Source organism: Entelurus aequoreus, linkage group LG19, assembly GCF_033978785.1.
Source record: "Entelurus aequoreus isolate RoL-2023_Sb linkage group LG19, RoL_Eaeq_v1.1, whole genome shotgun sequence".
In the NCBI taxonomy this organism is placed as follows: Eukaryota; Metazoa; Chordata; class Actinopteri; order Syngnathiformes; family Syngnathidae; genus Entelurus; species Entelurus aequoreus.
In genome coordinates, this window is record NC_084749.1 from 26532031 (window position 1) to 26554055 (window position 22025).

Below are 22025 nucleotides of genomic sequence, written 5' to 3' on the forward strand. Positions count from 1 at the left end.
ACTATAACAATGGGACCCATTACCTCCCTGCATGGCACTCAGCATCAAGGGTTGGAATTGGGGGTTAAATCACCAAAAAAATTATTCCCGGGCGCGGCCACCGCTGCTGCTCACTGCTGCCCTCACCTCCCAGAGGGTGAAGATGCTGGGTCAAATGCAGAGGATAATCTCACCACACCTAGTGTGTGTGACAATTATTGGTACTTTTTAATGTTTGTGAACAACAGGCAAAATTCCAAAATCGCACAGTTCCCCTCAAAGAAACTCATTTAAAGGCCTACTGAAACCCCCTTCTACCGACCACGAAGTCTGATAGTTTATATATCAATGATGAAATCTTAACATTGCAACACATGCCAATACGGCCGGGTTAACTTATAAAGTGCAATTTTAAATTTCCCGCGACACTTCCGGTTGAAAACGTCTAGATATGATGACGTATACGCGTGACGTCACGGAGAGAACGGAAGTATTCGGACCCCATTGGATCCAATACAAAAAAGCTCTGTTTTCATCCCAAAATTCCACAGTATTCTAGACATCTGTGTTGGTGAATCTTTTGCAATTTGTTTAATGAACAATGGAGACTGCAAAGAAGAAAGCTGTAGGTGTGATCGGTGTACTAGCGGCGGACTACAGCAACACAACCAGGAGGACTTTGAGATGGATAGCAGACGCGCTAGCCAGCGACCTCACCTTGACTTCCTCCGTCTCCGGGCCGCCGACCGCATCGGGGATCGGGTGAAGTCCTTTGTCGCTCCGTCGATCGCTGGAACGCAGGTGAGCACGGGTGTTGATGAGCAGATGAGGGCTGGCGTAGGTGGATAGCTAATGTTTTTAGCATAGCTCTGTGAGGTCCCGTTGCTAAGTTAGCTTCAATGGCGTCGTTAGCAACAGCATTGTTAAGCTTCGACAGGCTGGAAAGCATTAACCGTGTATTTACATGTCCATGGTTTAATAGTATTGTTGATCTTCTGCCTATCTTTCCAGTCAGGGGTTTATTTATTTTGTGTCTACCTGCATTTGAGCCCGATGCTATCACGTTAGCTCTGTAGCTAAAGTGTTTCGCCGATGTATTGTCGTGGAGATAAAAGTCACTGTGAATGTCCATTTCGCGTTCTCGACTCTCATTTTCAAGAGGATATAGTATCCGAGGTGGTTTAAAATACAAATCCGTGATCCAAAATAGAAAAAGGAGAAAGTGTGGAATCCAATGAACCCTTGTACCTAAGTTACGGTCAGGGCGAAAAAAGATACGTCCTGCACTGCACGCTAGTCCTTCACTCTCACGTTCCTCATCCACAAATCTTTCATCCTCGCTCAAATTAATGGGGTAATCGTCGCTTTCTCGGTCCGAATCGCTCTCACTGCTGGTGTAAACAATGGGAAAATGTGAGCAGCCCTTCAACCTGTGACGTCACGCTACTTCCGGTATAGGCAAGGCTTTTTTTTATCAGCGACCAGAAGTTGCAAACTTTATCGTCGATGTTCTCTACTAAATCCTTTCAGCAAAAATATGGCAATATCGCGAAATGATCAAGTGTGACACATAGAATGGATCTGCTATCCCCGTTTAAATAAACAAATTTCATTTCAGTAGGCCTTTAATGTTTTGCAATTTTTGTATAGCAAAAAGTTTTTAAGACCAAACTTAAAATCTCTGTCTGTATTTACTCCACCCATTATGCATCCACTGTGCTGTTTGCATGCTGTGTCAAAAGCACTACCCTAAGGTGTATTTCTGGAAAGTTCAGTAGCAGTTGGAGTATGAATACATAAGATGTTGTATAGAACTTTGTTTTCTACCTCCACACCCAGCATTGAATTAGAATGTGAATTCAAAATTCCTGTCTTCATTCTAACCCTCGTCCTTGCCAGCAGTCATAGCTCACATTATTCTTTCTCCCCCTTATTTATTATGAAGTTTTTGATAAATTATTTGAACAAAATATTCTATTTTAATTACTTGATTAAACTTAAACAGACACATTTGCCACACTATGCAGACTTATTGGTTAAAAGAATTAGAGATAGGTTTACAAATGTGTGTCAGTAGAGGACTAATGGCAGGGCATGTTGCCATGGTGACACACCCCATGTGTACGAGCAGGTTGTTGAATAAATGACCTTGACAAGCCAGATGTCTGTCAGCGTATTCAAAAGACAAACACACACACAAGCATCATTGAAATGACAGTCCTGAAGAGATTACTTCAAAGGAAGGAATATTTGCAATTATGAAGGCACAAGGGTGGTGACAGTTTGTGTGTGTGTGTGCGTACGTGTGTGTGTGTGTTGGAAAGGCGTAAGGGAGAGTATGTGATGAATAATGTCTGAAGGAAACAGGAAAATTGTGGGCACTTTATGACGGATTGAAGAGGAGTAACACATAGGAGACGTGATTGTGACCTGCTTCTGTTCTCGGCCATACGTTAAATGACTTTGGTCCGTGTAGATTTTAAAATCAGCAGTCTTCAAACATTGACCATCTCACATCGTAAATGTTGCATTCGTTACAATTGAAGGTGGATGATATTTATGAAATTAAAGAGCAAAATCATCCAAAACATGACCGAGCGTGTCGTCGACTTGGTGATGCAGTTTGAGCGTAGCACTGCTCCTCTTCCTTTAATGAAGCAGGAGAAGTCAATAATACCAGCTAAGGATGTTTAAATGATAATAACAATTAGCTTTATTGTCTCTGAGGAAAAGTTTGTCATGGCCATCAAGACACAGTGTTTTACATACATACATACATACATACATACATACAGTTCATCCGACAATACAGTGACGACAGTGAACAGTGCGCAGGTATATCAGTTAGTTATGAGATCACACATTACACTCCCCCCGTATTGCACACCTCCCGTATTGCACTATACCAATATTGCTCTCCTTATTATTGCATCTGGTTATTACAGTAGTTTTCTGTGTTAAGTGCTTTGATTGCCAGTGGGACGAAGGAAAATCTATACCTGTTGAGTTTGTATGTTGCTGTTCTTTACCATTTACCATTTGGCATCAACACAATTTCACTATGAAGTATGTGGTGTGGGTCTCGGGTGATTTTAAAACCCTGCTTCCTCACGGTCTTGTCGAATATTTCTTGAAGGGAACAAGGAGGCTGCGTGCTGCATGATATCTCAAGGGCAGACATTTATCCAAGAAAATATGGAAAAGCTGCTGATCTTGTGTTTGACGAAGAAGCATCTGGAAGGAGATTCAATGAAAGTCTGCTCTCGAAGTTTTACCTCAACTTATACCTCAATTGGTTCTGTGACAGTAATTCAAAATACTTGTATGTCAAATCAATAATTAATAGCAATTCAATTGGTGCTTGGTCCCATAAAACAGCACAATTTTAACGTGTTACATGCCTCTTAAAAAGAAAACGTTTTGATGATAAATATTGAAAGAAAAACAATACAATAGCATGTAATACAAACACTTACAGTAGTTTTATGAAATAATGTAATAATGTAGAGCATTTAGCTTGGAGAATGGACTTCTACAGAATGTATGGCGAGCCACTTCTCCGTCAAACACACCATCTTTTTCATACTTTATCATATTTTAATGGATAAATGTCAGCCATTTAGATATTATTTTAACGTTTTTGGCTGGCGTTAGACTCATTCTGCCTCAGTATGGTGCAGACGAGATTCGCCAAGTTGACTCCATGTTTTTGATTAATTATTTTTTTTAATTCAATGAATATCATCCACTTCTTCTCAGCATTGTCCTTCACACTCACCTTCTTCCTTCTCATGGTTGGAAAACAAAGTTATCTCAATCTCCAGCTTTAAGCAAATGCTAGCAAATAAGGCCAGACAACATAGGACGGCTCTTACGGGGTTCACTGTGGCATTTGCTACTGCAACGCCAATGCTTGTAACTCAAAAATGTGCTCGCAACCTAAAGCATAACAATTGGCCAAGAGACAGCTTTTATCTTAAAACACTCATAAGTCAAGGCACTACTGTATTACATTAATTCCTGAAACTACTGTAGTTATTTGTCGTACATTCTATTGTATTGTTGCTAAACCATCAATGCCTTTGAAAGAAAAGCATTTTAAAACCCCGAATGACACTGATAAAACAAGCGCTGCAATCTTAGATTTTTCTTCTTTGTCGTTCCAACGTCTTCATAAGATGCTCGGCTGTAGGCATGAGAATGCTTATCTGCAGGCTCTTTTGACGGCCCTCTGAAGAAAACAGAGGAGCTTAAACAAATTGTTGGAGTGCAGACAGAGCATAAACTGAAAAGTTGCTCTGAAGTACCAGGATAAAATCACTCAACCAGACATTTTGGTGCCAAACTGATGGCTTTCCTCACAACGTGCTTCTTTTGATGGGTTGAGCTGCTCCAACAGTTTGGAAACATGTTATTGAACAAGCTGCTCTGGCAGAAGAGTGGTTTACTAAAACCATACTGCAGATGCTCTCTTACTATGCCGCTACAAACAATAAATATAAAAAAAAACACTTATGGGATAATGCATGGTTGTAATTTTATGAATGTATGTAATTGCATATATTATTTATGTTTTGATTAGTCAGATTTACAGCAGTTAAAGGGGTCCTATCCTGCTCATTTCAGAGGGTTTTAAATTGATATTGGATTCCAGTAGGGCGCTGTAGAAAGTGTATTTTAATAAAATACATTAATTTCAAGTTGTGTACGCGGTAAATCTGCATTTTTCTCCTCTTAGCCTCCTACCCGATCATGCCCTCTCTGTTGCGATCAATTAAGAGTCGAAGGTCCACTTCAGACATCCACGTTCGTTCGTGCTTGCTTCAAGAGTTCTACAGTAGAACAGGGATTTATATGGCCCCATTCGTCGTGGTTTACCTTACACATGAAACGTGACAAATTGGGGAGATGCACTATCTACTTTAGCCACCAGATGGCAGTAAAGTGTTGAATATCTTCAAATATGTTTTGTGTGCGTGTGTTTGTGTGTTTTCCAACTTTGACCAGTTGCTATGTCGAGTGGCGCTTTCCATAATTTTCAGCAGACTGCATTGCAAATGGTTAACCTCCCCACTACCTCTCACGCGCGATCCACCCAGAAATGGGGCCATATTAATACCTTCCCTACAGTATTTCTCCACAGTCTGGAAGTCTGTAAAAGTGTCCTGATTACACACACTGGGAGTCAAATGTATTGTACATGCAAATTCACATATACTCACACACATACACACAAACATACATAGGTACCTACGCTCCCACATACATATACAAATAAATACAGTACATATTTACACACTCAAAGTTCGTACATCCACACGCACATTAATTATACAAACATACTGTATACACATACTGTACATATACATTCACTGTAAAAACATACATATACACATACTGTACATATACACTCACTGTACAAACACACACATACACATACTACACATATACATTCACTGTACAAACACACACATACATATACTGTACATATACATTCACTGTACAAACACACATATACACATACTGTACATATACATTCACTGTTCAAACACACATACTGTATACACATACTGTACATATACATTCGCTGTACACACATATACACATACTGTACATATACATTCACTGTACAAGCACACATATACACATACTGTACATATACAAGTACATATGCACACATACACTCATGCACATAATCACGTTTCATCAAACATATATTAACGTTGTGGCCCTAGGGTAAACTGGGTATAACACATGGCACACTGACAAAGCTTAACCTATTGTTACTATAACAATCTACAGGGTTAATGTAGGTTGCTTCTCTTTCTTCCCCTCCATTTTTCTGCATTATTTCGTATATCAAGTTATCATTACGTATATGTATTGTTGCATTTGAACAATTGTATTGTTGATAATAAAGGTAAAGTATTGGTATTGTTTATTATCAATAGCACTATTTCTATTGGTATTCATATTGCTCCATTTTTAGTGTAATAATGCTCATTGTCATTTCTGTATTATTTTTTTATTTTCGCTAACTGCTTATTTGCTATTACTATTACCATCATATTTGTACATGTCGTATTTGCTGATGTTGCTCTGTTGTTGTTGTTGTTGTGTTTGCTGTTGTTGTTTTTGTCTCTCTGTGTAATCCCCCTCTTGTCCCCACAATTCCCCCCTCTGTCTTCCTTTTTCTCTCTTTCTATCCCCTCCTTCTCCGGCCCGGCTGCACCAAATGATAGTATAAATACATTTAATAAAGTCAAAATACAAGTAAGGCAACAAGAGAAGTATCCTACACTTCTCTTTTGTAAAGTAAATCTGAACAGCCGATATGGGCATCTACATCTGCTATATGATTTGCCCGAGAAGCTGGGCAGGACATTATTTTTAAAAAAAATTTAAAAAAATAAAAAAATTAAAAAAAAACAAAGTGATTGGATGAGCATGGGGAAGACAAGAAAAAGGGAGGGGGGAGCTGCTGTGTGCTTTAGGAGAGAAAGCTGTAGATGTTGTTTGGCTTAGTTGTTTGTTTCAATTAAGTGATTGTTGATCGACCATCTCCTCGTCACCCTTTCAAAAGTATTTTCTACAGTGTATGCACACTAAAACATTAAAATCCAGGAGATGTGTCTTTTAAGTTGGAATGTTAGTAGACATGGGCAAATTCTGTTAGTCTATCGAAGAATCCGAAAGAGTTGGCAAGTTTGAGGAGAAGGCATTTCCTAGCATGCTTTGTTGTAGTTACACACTTATGACTTTGTTATCATGCAGTGGTGTTGTTTTTAGTCATGCACAGTTAAATTATTGCTATTTAGGTGGTAATCTGTAGGGATGGGTACTGATTTCGGTACCTTTATAGATACTGACCATAGTGTGTCGGTACTATTATTCATTCATACTTGCGTAACATCAAACGGTGCCATATTTTGATACCTTTGTTGCACATGACGTCACGTCTAGTTGCAACCTCGGCAAATGTGAATAATGGTACAATTTCCCTTGCCAACAAAGCATAAAAAAGGCGCTCAAAAGTGTAGTAAGGCTCCACTTTTTCAAAAAATAGCTCGCTCGATGCTAATTTACATTGGATTTGACACAGTCATGAAACCGATTAGCATTAGCAATTTTACATGGCGAATTCAACACCTCCAAATTTGGTAATCAAAACTACAACTATGCACGTTACAATCAAACAGCTGGTGTGTAATAAAAAACATATTTTTAGTACAAACACTTTGTATGGGTCAACAAAAGAAAAAACTGACACATTGAACTTATTGGCAAAGACTACTTCCTGGCTAAGGCAACACGCTATAGTCCAGAGTCGTATACACAGAGAGTATGGCCAACCCAGTTTCAGGAGCTCTCCTTATTGATTAGTCAAAAAGCACTCACATGACTACAGGGTGCCATGTTTGCTACCAACTTTGAGCTGATACTATGTGTTTGCGGCGCTTCCTCCTTAGTTTTTCGATGCGTATAAATGCCCTGTTGTGCAGCATGGGACTGCTCTACCCACGAGAATTGCGGAAAGCTTTTACTAGTGGTTAGAGTGTCCGCCCTGAGATTGGTAGGTTGTGAGTTCAAACCCCGGCCGAGTCATACCAAAGACTATAAAAATGGGACCTATTACCTCCCTGCTTGGCACTCAGCATCGAGGGTTGGAATTGGGGGTTAAATCAACAAAAATGATTACCGGGCGCGGCCACCGCTGCTGCTCACTGCTCCCCTCACCTCCCAGAGGGTGAACAAGGGGATGGGTCAAATGCAGAGGACAAATTTCACCACACCTAGTGTGTGTGTGACAATCATTGGTACTTTAACTTTAACTTAACTTAACTTCGCTTTCCTCATGTTACATGTAGCAAATAGCTATATGTAGCATATAAAATGTGTAACTCTATGAAGTGGAGATAATGTAATGTATAAGCCAGTATCAAAAGTCTAGATTGGGCTCAGAGGAAATGTTGTGCTAATGACACTCAGCGCGGGTTTTCGATGCAAAGTGAGTATATTACAAGTTAGACAAAAACCCAATAAATATAAAAAAATGAAATACAATATTTACACTTTGCATGTCCCAATGCTTGGTACAACAATACATTTTAGTCCATGGTTAAAATATTCAGGATTCGTATAAGTTCCACAAATATAAATAGAAAGACAGTGTCTACCACACCAGCAGGTGACCGTGTTTGGGTTTCAAGCTGATGGCCTAGCTGCTCACCCTGCAGGTGTTTAATCCAGGATGACAATGTGTCCTTCAGTGTGGTCTTTAAAGGTGGTCCTTAAAGATGGTCTTTGGATGTGGTCTTTAAACCTGGCCAGTTGGCCAACCATAAGCCAGACGTCTAGCTTTCTCTAGGTGGTGGGCACAACAGGCGGCGATGTGCAGCATCAAACTCGCAAGTAATGGCTGGGACGCCAACTTGAAGTCTTGCAATAGATGGCTTCTTAAATAGGTGGGTATTTGCGGTAGTTTGTGATATGATAGACAATAATACAATGATATATAATGATAGTTACATAAAATTACCAGTGTTACGCTCTCCCCCCTTTTAGAACAACGATTTTTGTTTCATCTGACATCACAAGGACAAAGATAAAACCTTCTGGAGGAAAGTTCTGTGGTCAAATGAAACAAAAATTGAGCTGTTTGGCCAGAATACCCATCAATATGTTTGGAGGAGAAAAGGTGAGGCCTTTAATCCCAGAACACCATTCCTACCATCAAGCATGGTGGTGGTAGTATTATGCTTTGGGCCTGTTTTGCTGCCAATGGAACTGGTGCTTTACAGAGAGTAAATGGGACATTGAAAAAGAAGAATTACCTCCAAATTCTTCAGGACAACCTAAAATCATCAGCCCGGAGGTTGGGTCTTGTCAACATGACAATGACCCCAAACACACGTCAAAAATGGTAAAGGAATGGCTAAATCAAGCTTGAATTAAGGTTGTAGAATGGCCTTCCCAAAGTCCTGACTTAAACATGTGGACAATGCTGAAGAAACATGTCCATGTCAGAAAACCAACAAATTTAGCGGAACTGCACCGATTTTGTAAAGAGAAGTGGTCAACAATTCAACCAGAAGCTTCACAGAAGCTTGTGGATAGCTACCAAAAGCGCCTTATTGCAGTGAAACTTGCCAAGGGACATGTAACCAAATATTATCATTGCTGTATGTATGCTGTTGACCCAGCAGATTTGGTCGCATTTTCAGTAGACCCATAATAAATTCATAAAAGAACCAAACTTTATGAATGTTTTTGTGACAACAAGTATGTGCTCCAATCACTCTAACACAAAAAAAAATAAGAGTTGTAGAAATTATTGGAAACTCAAGACAGCCATGACATTATGTCCTTTACAAGTGTATATAAACTTTTGATCTCGACTGTATTGAGAATATGAGGACTATAGAGATTCTCTCAGGGATAGTCCAAAAGCCAAGTCAACTGAGAGGCGGGGTGACCGTCCAAAAATGAGTTCATATGGCGTGTATCCTGTCACCTCATTCCAGGTACAGTTGTACGCATTGGACAAGGGGTTTAACATGTTCCTTCCACTTTGATTTTTGCTTGTTCTCAAATGTTCCCAAAATATTTAACAGTGTCCGGTTAAATCATTGAAGCGGGTTTTCTTGAGGATGATATGGAGTGGTCCTGGTTTGCTTGATGCCAGTGATGTCACAGAGGTCCTTTATTAACTTTGATTCAAAATCGGTGTCCAACTGTTCAGGGATACAATAATGTACCATTACAACATGCTATAAAGATTTTGATACAGTTTTGGCTTTTTGGTTTGGAGTTGGGACTGCTACAGCAAATTTGGCGAAATGGTCGGTTAGCACTAAGGTGTCTTGGATGTTAGTACTGTCTGGATCAAGTGAGAGAAAATTCATACAAAGAAGTTCTAAGGGTCAACTGGTTTGGATGTTAACAAGAGGAGCTGCTTTTTCTTGTACGGTGTTGCACCGTACACAGCGACCACAGGTCTTGATGTAGAGCTCTACTTTAGCTGTCATCTTGGGCCAGAAGAACCTCTACCGTAGCCAGATTCAATGTCCGCTCTATTCCTACGTGTCCCAGATCATTGTGTAAAAACTTCAGGAATCTAGAGCACAGGACAGGAGGCAGGACTAACTGCAGAAGATTGTTGTCCTATTGTTGTACTCCATACTCCAGCTTTAGCCAAGTCCACTCCCGCAACAACAGAGGGAGCTCAGGAAGTGCCTGATGAGCAGTAGGAGGAATATTTTCTCCAGTTTTAAGCTGATGGTTGACTTCTTTAATTGCTGGGTCAGAAAGTTGTTCTTCCTTCAGGTCGTGGTGTGTCAAGGATGGAACAATCGTCAGACAATGTGACTCTTCCTCAGCGAACTCAGGAAGAATTTCAGCAGAGAGTGTCAATGATTCAACAAGAGTGATATTAAATTGAGGTATTTAAGAATGATGATAGGCTGTCACAAAGCTGCTTTGACAGATCCACAATATCTTGCGATATTTCAGCAGATTCTCTTAAATCACTCAAGTTCTTAGCAAGATGGTGGACATGGTCCAATTATTTGCAGTGAGATGTGTCATCTGGAACTGTTGTGTGTGATCTTTGGGACAAAGCATCAGCATCAGTGTTGTTTGCTCGCTCGAAACTGCATTGTGAAAGAATATGTTGACAGTGGAGCTAACCACTGATGGCTGGTGGCATCTAATTTAGCAGAGTAGAGGGCATAGGTAAGAGGGTTGTTATCAGTTTCTACAGTGAAGTTGGTTCCATAGATATAATCATGAAATGTTTCTGTGACAATCCATTTCAATGCCAAAAACTCCTACATGTGAGCTGGGTAATGTGACTCGCTTTGTGAAAGGCCTCTGGTAGCGTAGGCAATAACTCAAAGTTGACCTTTTTGTTATTGCTACAGCACAGCTCTCAATCCAGTTGTACTTGCATCTGTGTGCAATATACTGTATATGGCAGTTTTGAGTTGGCACAACCAAGGACAGGAGCAGAAGGCAATTTGTCAATTACAGTTTCAAAAGAGATCTGACAGGCTGAGGTCCATCTCTCCCTAAAGAAGTTCTTTGGTTCTTGATATTTCACGGTGGTAATTTAGTTTTGGTGGACTGGTGAACAGGTGCATAGCCTTGAGTAGAGGGTGATTAGTGTGTTTTCAGTGATGGCATAATTTTTGATGAATTGACAATAATATCCAGAGAATCCTAAAAGTGCAACTCTTTCAGATTTCTAGTCCCTTGACTGGAAAATATTACACTTTTCTGTGGACATCAATGGAGGTGCTCCTCGTGTTTCTCAAGGGTGGCGTAGAAAAAATTATGTCATCAAGAACCACTTGAACTTCCTTTAAGATTGAGGTCTTCCAAGCACTTCTCCATGAGCCGGTGAAAAGTATTTGGAGCAATAGTTAATCCCTGAGGCATGCAGTCTCACTCCCAGAATCCTAATGGGGTAACAAAGGCGGTTTTAGCCTTGTCAGCTTCGTCCATTTCAGATCTAAAACTGCGAACCACTTGGATCCAGTTAACGGCGAGAAAGACTCTTCACTATTGGGAAGGGCTTATGCATCTTTAACAGTTTATGCATTCAGTTCCCGATAATCAATGCACAAGCACATGTCTCCATTCCGTTTTCTCACAACAACAATTGGAGAGGCAAAAGGTGACTCTGACTACTTAATTATTTCAGCTTCAAGAAGGTCTCTTAAAGGCCTACTGAAATGATTTGTTTTTATTTAAACGGGAATAGCAGATCCATTCTATGTGTCGTACTTGATCATTTTGCGATATTGCCATATTTTTGCTGAAAGGATTTAGTAGAAAAAATCGACGATAAAGTTCGCAACTTTTGCTCGCTGATAAAAAAAAGCCTTGCCTATACCGGAAGTAGCGTGACGTCACAGGAGCTAGGATTCCTCACAATTCCCCGTTGTTTACAATGGAGCGAGAGAGATTCGGACTGATAAAGTGATGATTACCCCATTAATTTGAGCGAGGATGAAAGATTCGTAGATGAGGAACGTTACAGTGAATGACTTGAGAGGCAGCGATGGACGTATCTTTTTTCGCTCTGACCGTAACTTAGGTACAAGCTGGCTCATTGGATTCCACACTCTCCTTTTTCTATTGTAGATCACAGATTTGTATTTTAAACCACCTCGGATACTATATCCTCTTGAAAATGAGAGTCGAGAACGCGAAATGGACATTCAGTGCCTTTTATCTCCACGACAATACATCGGCGAAATGCTTTAGCTACGAGCTAACGTGATAGCATCTTGCTTTAACTGCATATAGAAACAAAAGAAATAAACCCCTGACTGGAAGGATAGATAGAAAATCAACAATACTATTAAACAGTGGACATGTAAATACACGGTTAATGCTTTCCAGGCTGGCGAAGGTTAACAATGCTGTGCAAACGACGCCATTGAAGCTAACTTAGCAACCGGACTGCACAGAGCTATGCTAAAAACATTAGCTCTCCACCTACGCCAGCCAGCCCTCATTTGCTCATCAACACCCGTGCTCACCTGCGTTCCAGCGATCGGCAGAAGGACGAAGGACTTCACCCGATGCGTTTGGCGGCCCGGAGACGTAGGAAGTCAAGGTGAGGTCGGCGGCTAGCGCGGCTAGCGCGGCTAGCGCTCCAACAAAGTCTTCCTGGTTGTGTTGCTGTAGTCCGCTGCTAATACACTGATCCCACCTACAACTGTCTTCTTTGCAGCCTTCATTGTTCATTAAAAAAATTGCAAAAGATGTCCAGAATACTGTGGAATTATGAAATGAAAACAGAGCTTTTTGTATAGGATTCTACGGGGTACCATAACTTCCGTTACTCGGACTTCGTCACGCGCATACATCATCATACCGCGATGTTTCAGCCGGATATTTCCCGGCCCTTTAAGGGCCTACTGAAAGCCACTACTACCGACCACGCAGTCTGATAGTTTATATATCAATGATGAAATCTTAACATTGCAACACATGCCAATACGGCCGGGTTAACTTATAAAGTGCAATTTAAAATTTCCCGCTAAACTTCTGGTTGAAAACGTCTATATATGATGACGTATACGCGTGACGTCAATTGTTGAAACGGAAGTATTGGTACCCCATTGAATTCCATACAAAAAAGCTCTGTTTTCATCTCAAAATTCCACAGTATTCTGGACATCTGTGTTGGTGAATCTTTTGCAATTTGTTTAATGAACAATGAAGACTGCACAGAAGAAAGCTGTGGGTGGGATCGGTGTATTAGCGGCTGGCTGTAGCAACACAACCAGGACGACTTTGACTTGGATAGCAGACGCGCTAGCCACCGACCGCACGGATGATCGGGTGAAGTCCTTCGTCCTTCCGTCGATCGCTGGAACGCAGGTGAGCACAGGTGTTGATGAGCAGATGACGGCTGGCTGGCGTAGATAGAGCGCTAATGCTTTTATCATAGCTCTGTGAGGTCCTGTTGCTAAGTTAGCTTCAATGGCGTCGTTAGCAACAGCATTGTTAAGCTTCGCCAAGCTGGGAATTATTAACAGTGTATTTACATGTCCATGGTTTAATAGTATTGTTGATCTTCTGTCTATCCTTCCAGTCAGGGATTTATTTATTTTGTTTCTATCTGCATTTGAGCCCGATGCTATTATGTTAGCTCAGTAGCTAAAGAGCTTTGCTGATGTATTGTCGTGGAGATAAAAGTCACTGTGAATGTCCATTTCGCGTTCTCGACTCTCATTTTCAAGAGGATTTAGTATCCGTGGTGGTTTAAAATACAAATCCGTGATCCACAGTAGAAAAAGGAGAAAGTGTGGAATCCAATGAACCCTTGTACCTAAGTTACGGTCAGAGCGAAAAAAGATATGTCCTGCACTGCACTGTAGTCCTTCACTCTCACTTTCCTCATCCACGAATCTTTCATCCTCGCTCAAATTAATGCTGTAATCGTCGCTTTCTCGGTCCGAATCTCTCTCGCTGCATTGTAAACAATGGGAAAATGTGAGGAGTCCTTCCTCCCGTGACGTCACGCTACTTCCGGTATAGGCAAGGCTTTTTTTTATCAGCGACCAAAAGTTGCGACCTTTATCGTCGTTGTTCTCTACAAAATCCTTTCAGCAAAAATATGGCAATATCGCAAAATGATCAAGTGTGACACATAGAATGGATCTGCTATCCCCGTTTAAATTTAAAAAATTAATTTCAGTAGGCCTTTAAGTGCGCCTCATAGTCCCAAAAATACGGTAATCAAAGAATATTTAGAGGTTCCGCATTGACAATTTCTGACACACTTCTCACAACTTTTTTTTCTTTAATGCAATTTGTCAGACCTGGACTTAATCATGCTCCACAATGGACATACAGTAATGGAGCCAATCATTGTGTTATTTACAACATGCTTGAAATGACTGTTACACAAGACAAGTATGTGCTACTCTGCCCCAGGACCTATTATGCAAAACCAATTTTTCTTACCCATTGGTACCTGTTTTTGTGTATTTAGGATCTGCGTAAGTTCCGAAAATTTGAACCATGGAGGCATGGCGGAAATATTTATAAAAATAATCTTGCCTTTCTTCATACTTCCTCCGAACGTGCCATTTGGAATTTACTCAATATGTGACGTTTGTCCAATTGGTGACGTCAGTGCTTTGCGTGAGCCAGTGTCCAAGAGGCAATTACGGTTTAGTCTTGAACTATTGACAACTGCAGTGAATTTAGATCCCACTAGGCCCTTTGTGATGATTCTTGGACCATTCTTTATGTCCTGTGGTATTTCTGCACATTTAACTGTCTTTACATTCATGGGACAGGTTAGGTCCCGCGTGGCTACTGTTTTTCCCTTAACGGAAGCCAAATTTAATTTAAAGTGTTGTAGGTGAAGCTGTTGTGCTGTTCCTTCTTCTGTGCAACCCAAAACTGAATTGGGGACATTTTTACTTTGTGAGCGGATATGACCATCTTCTCCGCATCAAAAACAATAGCTTGTTTGGGTCTGGGAGGGCATGGGAGAACGAGAGTGTTGAACTTGGTGCTTACCGCCAAATGACGGTTTGTTTAAGGATTGGGTTATGAGTGAAAAGTAGACAAGTATGGGAAGTAAAGTTACTTCGTCAACACTTAAGCCACCCATTACAGTGTCTTGTGCAAGGTAAACACACGACACGTCTACGTTTTGTTCAGGAAAACACACCAAAACTAATACAAATAATAAGTAAAGCTAAGATAATTATATTCAGTAACAGCAGAAGAGAAAATAAAACACAAATAGACTGAATAGACATTGAAAGAGCAAAATAAACCACATTTTTTGTGTAGTAATAGATGATAAAATTAACTCCAAATCTCATAAAAAATAAACAACACAAAGGAGCAAGAAATAGGTCAATATTGAATAAAGCAAAATATGTGCTGATCAACAATCACATCTACATTACCATACCTGAGGTTGTGTGCAGACATGTGGAGAAATATTTACAAAAGTACACTTATTCACTCACCATGTTACAAAAAAGAAATACCAGTTAGAATAATACATAATGTTGGCTATCGAGAACATTCAAACCCTTTTATTTATTGAATCAAAATGATTGGAATTCAATGATCTGGTTCATTTGTTAACAATTAATAATTTTAACAGTTAAAATTATTTCAAGTGAGGGTTTTAAGTTTTTTTTAGTCGTTCTGTATTTTTTCTTTTACGTTTGTTGCGCCGTCGGGTGCGTGTTTAGAGCCTGCTGGTCACTAAACACTGCAGGAATGTAGCAGCATAGTGTGTCAAATAAAGCTGCACATTTGAAATAAAAACATGTTTTCTTGTAAGTCTGTGAGCTGGAGTATGTTTAAAACTACATATAGACATATTATTTTGGTTTATTTCCTCAAAACAACAATTGCATTTTCCGGGCAGAGCCGCACAGGTCCTTGGTATAGCAAACATACTCTCTTTATACACATCTCTGCCGTATTCCATACACTACTGCCACTGAACGTCTTGGAATTGCAACTGCATGCAAAGTTTACTAGATAGTAGTTTTAAATGACACTCAGAAGTGTAAAAAGATAAGATAACTGGACCGCACAGCTCAGTGTTAAAGGGGACCAGGGTGGCACAAAAAAAAAAGTATTTATATTTATATCATTATAAGGCGCACTGCCGATGATTTATTATTTATTTTCATACAAAAGGCAGCATTTTTTCTCTGTCATCTTTGTTGTAGCGGTGTAGCGTGCAAGGACGGGAGTGGAAGAAGTGTCAAAAGATGGAGCTAACTGTTTTAATGACATTCAAACTTTACTTAAATCAATAATGGAGCAGCATCTTCTCATCCGTGGCTCACTAGTGCAATAACAACGCCGGAAATGTGTCCCGTGTGACCGGAACTCTCTAATAACTAAAGTTCCTTGGGTGAATAATGTAAACTCACTCCACCGATATGTTTTAGTGCTTTCATGGCGAGTTTACTGACAGATATAAGACATAACTTTACACTAGTTTATATTAGAAATGGCAACAGCGGAGGATGAATGTCACATAACAAGAAGATAGAGAAAAAGAAGAAGCTTATCGAATATGTGGTCGCCACGGATTACAAAGGCGGACATGCGCAAATTTTCAGGACTTATGCAGATCCCAAATACACATAAACAGGTACCAGAAGGTAAGAAAAGTTGCTTTTGCATAATATTGTGAAACAAAACGCCAGATAATGTCTTACCGTATACACACACCATAATAATACTTGTATGTAGAAGCACAGTACAATCCATCAAGCGGTGCGGCTTCATAGCTTACCAAAGTCGTACTAAAACATTTTCATAGATTTTTGAAAGCCGTGTGTAATGGTCTATATTTTCAACGGAACATACAACATTTTGGTGTTGTTTACTTGAGTCATATTGCGGTCTACACGTACTGTATCTCTTATGTGTGACTGCCATCAAATTGCAGTCTACACATATCTCTTATGTGTGACTGCCATCTACTGGTCACACTTATCATTCCTCTATGTACCAAATAAAATAGCTTTGAGATCGGTAAGCACAACCAAAATTATTCCATGCATTAGGCGCACGGGGTTATAAGGCGCACTGTCAAGTTTTCAGAAGATGAAAGGATTTTAGTGCCTTATAGTTCGCAAAATACGGTAATCAAATAATATTTAGAGGTTCTGCATTGATAATTTCTGACACACTTCTCACAACTTCTATTTTCTTTAATGCAATTTGTCAGACCTGGACTCAATCATGTTCCACAATTGACATAATGCAGCCAATCATTGTGTTATTTAGAACATGCTTGAAATGACTGTTACACAAGACTCGTGTGTACTACTCTGCCCCAGGACCTATTATGCAGAACCAACTTTTCTTAACTGTTGGTACTTGTTTTTGTGTATTTGAACCATGGAGGCATGGCGGAGCTATTTATAAAAATAATCTTGCTTTTCTTCATACTCCCTCAAAACATGCCATTTGGAATTTACCCAATATGTGACGTTTGTCCAATTAGTAACGTCAGTGCTGTGCGCAAATTAGCCATTGTAGTTTGACGCTGTAGTCAATAAGGTTCTTCTTTTTCTCTATTTTCTTGTTTTGGGGCAGACTTGCTCGTACATGCACATGCATCCTCTGCTGTTGCCATTTCTAATACAAAGTAGTGTATAGTTCCAGTTTATACCTGTCAGTAGACTTCTTATGGAACATGCTAAAAACTATAACATGGCTGAAGTGAAGAAGACGCAGTAGAAGTGGAGGCAAGTAAATAAGACCACCCACAAAATGTTGCGTCCTGAAGAAACAGTCAAGATTGTCTGTAAAACATAATCTATGCAAAATGTTTAGCAAAGAAGCACCATTACACGTTATGTAGACCACAAGGAGTGTTTTAGCTGTAGAAAAAAGTCATAACATGACCCCTTTAAATGTTAGATGAAAAAAATCAGCATTTTCTTCAACTCAAAATTTACATACAAAAAAAACAAAAATTGGTACTGTTAAAGGCCTACTGAAATGAATTTTTTTTATTTAAACGGGGATAGCAGATCTATTCTATGTGTCATACTTGATCATTTCGCGATATTGCCATATTTTTGCTGAAAGGATTTAGTATAGAACAACGACGATAAAGATTGCAACTTTTGGTATCTGATAAAAAAAAGGCTTGCACCTACCGGAAGTAGCGTGACGTAGTCAGTTGAACATATACGCAAAGTTCCCTATTGTTTACAATGATGGCCGCATGAAGTGAGAGAGATTCGGACCGAGAAAGCGACAATTTCCCCATTAATTTGAGCGAGGATGAAAGATTTGTGGATGAGTAAAGTGCAAGTGAAGGACTAGTGGGGAGTTGAAGCTATTCAGATAGGGAAGATGCTGTGAGAGCCGGGGGTGACCTGATATTCAGCTGGGAATGACTACAACAGTAAATAAACACAAGACATATATATACTCTATTAGCCACAACACAACCAGGCTTATATTTAATATGCCACAAATTAATCCTGCATAAAAACACCTGCGTGTTTGTTATGCTAGCTCCTAGCTCCTCTGCTAGCTCCTAGCTCCATAGAACACGCCAAGCTCCATAGAACACGCCAATACAATTCAAACACCTGATCAACACACACAATCACTCAGCCCAAAAGACCGTTCACCTAACCCAAGGTTCATAAAGCTTATATATTTTTAAAAAGTTACGTACGTGACGCGCACGTACGGTACGGTACGTGTTATGCTAGCTCCTAGCTCCTCTGCTAGCTCCTAGCTCCATAGAACACGCCAATACAATTCAAACACCTGATCAACACACACAATCACTCAGCCCAAAAGACCGTTCACCCAACCCAAGGTTCATAAAGCTTATATATTTAAAAAAAGTTACGTACGTGACGTGCACGTACGGTACGGTACGTGTTATGCTAGCTCCTAGCTCCTCTGCTGGCTCCAAGCTCCATAGAACACGCCAATACAATTCAAACACCTGATCAACACACACAATCACTCAGCCCAAAAGACCGTTCACCTAACCCAAGGTTCATAAAGCTTATATATTTTAAAAAAGTTACGTACATACGCAAAAAAAAGCCAAAGCTGCATACTCACAGTAGCACGTCTGCGTCTTTGTCATCCAAATCAAAGTAATCCTGGTAAGAGTCTGTGTTGTCCCAGTTCTCTACAGGCGTCTGTGTATCCAAGTCAAAAGTCCTCCTGGTTAGAGTCTCTGTTATCCGAGTTCTTCCATCTTGACTGCATCTTTCGGGAATGTAAACAAAGAAGCGCCGGCTGTGTACTGTTGTGGCTGACTACGTTCGAAAAATACGTCCATTTCGCACCGACAACTTTCTTCTTTGCTTGCTCGGCTTCCTTCTCCATAATGCAATGAACATGATTGAAACAGATTCACGAACACAGATGTCCAGAATACTGTGGAATTATGAAATGAAAACAGAGCTTTTTCGTATTGGCTTCAATGTGGAAGGCATACACGTGTTCGCCGGTCTACGTCACTCGCATACGTCATCCTCAGAGGCGTTTCGAACCGGAAGTTTAGCGGCAAATTTAAAATGTCACTTTATAAGTTAACCCGGCCGTATTGGCATGTGTTATAATGTTAAGATTTCATCATTGATATATAAACTATCAGACTGCGTGGTCGGTAGTAGTGGGTTTCAGTAGGCCTTTAAGTACTGGTATCCATTCCCAGGTACCAGGAAGAGGTACCGTATCGATTAAAAATGTGAAAGGCACCCATCCCTAGTAATTTGTCAGCCTTATATGAATAGTTAGTGTAATACATCATATTAATACCACTTGCCAATATAGTCGATAATATGTATATATATGAGGTATACAGTTGTGGCCAAACAGCTAAATTTTTGTTTTATCTGTCCACATAACTTTCCTCCAGAAGGTCTTATCTTTGTCCATGTGGTGTCAGATGAAACAAAAATTGAGCTGTTTGGCCACAATACCCAGCAATATGTTTGGAGGAGAAAATCCCAGGAACACCATCCCTACCGTCAAGCATGGTGGTGGTAGTATTATGCTCTGGGCCTGTTTTGCTGCCAATGGAACTGGTGCTTCACAGAGAGTAAATGGGACAATGAAAAAGGAGGATTACCTCCAAATTCTTCAGGACAACCTAAAATCATCGGCCCGGAGGTTGGTTTTTGGGCGCAGTTGAGTGTTCCAACAGGACAATGACCCCAAACACACATCAAAAGTGGTAAAGGAATGGCTAAATCAGGCTAGAATGAAGGTTTTAGAATGGCTTTCCCAAAGTCCTGACTTAAACGTGTGGACAATGGTGAAGAAACAAGTCCATGTCAGAAAACCTGTATCGAGGATGTCGTTGTGGCTTGTGCAGCCCTTTGAGATACTTGTGATTTAGGGCTATATAAATAAACATTGATTGATTGATTGAAAACAAACAAATTTAGCTGCACTGCACCAATTTTGTCAAGAGGAGTGGTAAAAAAATTCAACCAGAAGCTTGTGGATGGTTACCTAAAGCGCCTTATTCAGTGAAACTTGCAAAAGGACATGTAACCAAATATTAACATTGCTGTATGTATACTTTTGACCCAGCATATTTGGTCACATTTTCAGTAGACCCATAATAAATTCATAAAAGAACCAAACTTCATGGATGTTTTTTGTGACCAACAAGTATGTGCTCCAATCACTCTATCACAACAAAAATAAGAGTTGTTGAAAGTATTGGAAACTCAAGACAGCCATGACATTATGTTCTTTACAAGTGTATGTAAACTTTTGACCACGACTGTACGTGGGTGATACCGATGTTAGATTGTGATCCTTTGTCGTGAATGTTTGTAATGCAGGCTGGATACACGTTGATTTTCAATGTTTGACACCGCAAATGTATAACATGAGTACAACATTTTACACATGCAGCCCCTATCATGAAAAATACTCAAAATGGTTAAAAACAAAACAAAACAAACCTTGTTTTGGTTTGATAATATGTCATATTTTGCATCCAATTCCAGGTGGAAGGCAGACTGTAGCGAAATATATTGTGTTGATCGCCACCTTCAGATGGTGTTTGGTATTTAATCTATAAGTGAGGTCCTTCACTGGTCCTTCAAAAGCAATAGATGACAGTTATAGATCACCTTGAGTTTCAAACAGATTCCAAAAATACCCTGTATTTGCATCCAATCCACACTGACGCCGTCTTTCATTACACAGCTCATCTTGTCTCAGACGGTAGGCAAATAATGAAACATCACGTCTGCAAGCTGAAGAAAAGAAAGTACTTCTTGCTCAGAACACGGTGCTCCTGAACCAGGAAAATCCTGAAAATGGGGGCGCTCCGTGTTTAACTATTCATATGTGTTTCATGTTACGAATCATTTGAATTAATAGATATGAGGCATTCTGACCCAGATAAGAGGAACTAAGTTAGAAAACCATTTTCTATTGCACAGAACAAACATTATTTTTGTCTGTCTTAAGTTGCCCTAAAATAAATCAATCTTACACAGAGATACAATATTAAAATGATATAAAAATATTTAAATCGTTTCCAATGTCTTTGTTTCTTCACAGCATGTCCACAGGGAACCTTTAAATCTGCCCAGGGGCCCGGATTATGTCAGCAATGTCCACTGAACAGTCGCTCGACCATTGAGGCTGCAACCCTTTGTGGTTGTCGCAATGGTTACTATCGTGGTGACATGGACAAACCAGAGGATTTATGCACAAGTGAGTCACTCTCTTTCTCATGAACATAAGTCAAAATACACTTTTAGGATCTCCCAGCAAACGCAGTAACTTCACGATCCAAAGCAGGACGATACTGAGAATGTTGGGATCAATCCGATACTGTGTAAATTCAGGGCCAGTATCACTGATCCTGGTGCTTTTTATTTGAAATATCATGGTCAAATAATTTTGTGAATATGTCTATTATGATAAAACAAAGGTATTTTTTGAATGCAATTACAAATGTTTTTTATTAACTAAATACAACAATATAAGATTATTAAAAAAAAGAAATGTTTCCTTAT

The 22025-nt window shown here is 39.8% G+C and overlaps 1 protein-coding gene across 1 annotated transcript in view; it reads left to right on the forward strand.

Annotated features, from left to right (window-relative positions):
- The window catches only part of LOC133635234 (ephrin type-B receptor 1-like), a 242736-nt gene that overhangs the window by 120468 nt on the left and 100243 nt on the right, over positions 1-22025 (forward strand). The window contains exon 6 of the mRNA XM_062028178.1: positions 21565-21720. Coding sequence (XP_061884162.1) covers positions 21565-21720 — 156 coding nt within the window. The remainder of the gene's footprint in view (positions 1-21564; positions 21721-22025) is intronic.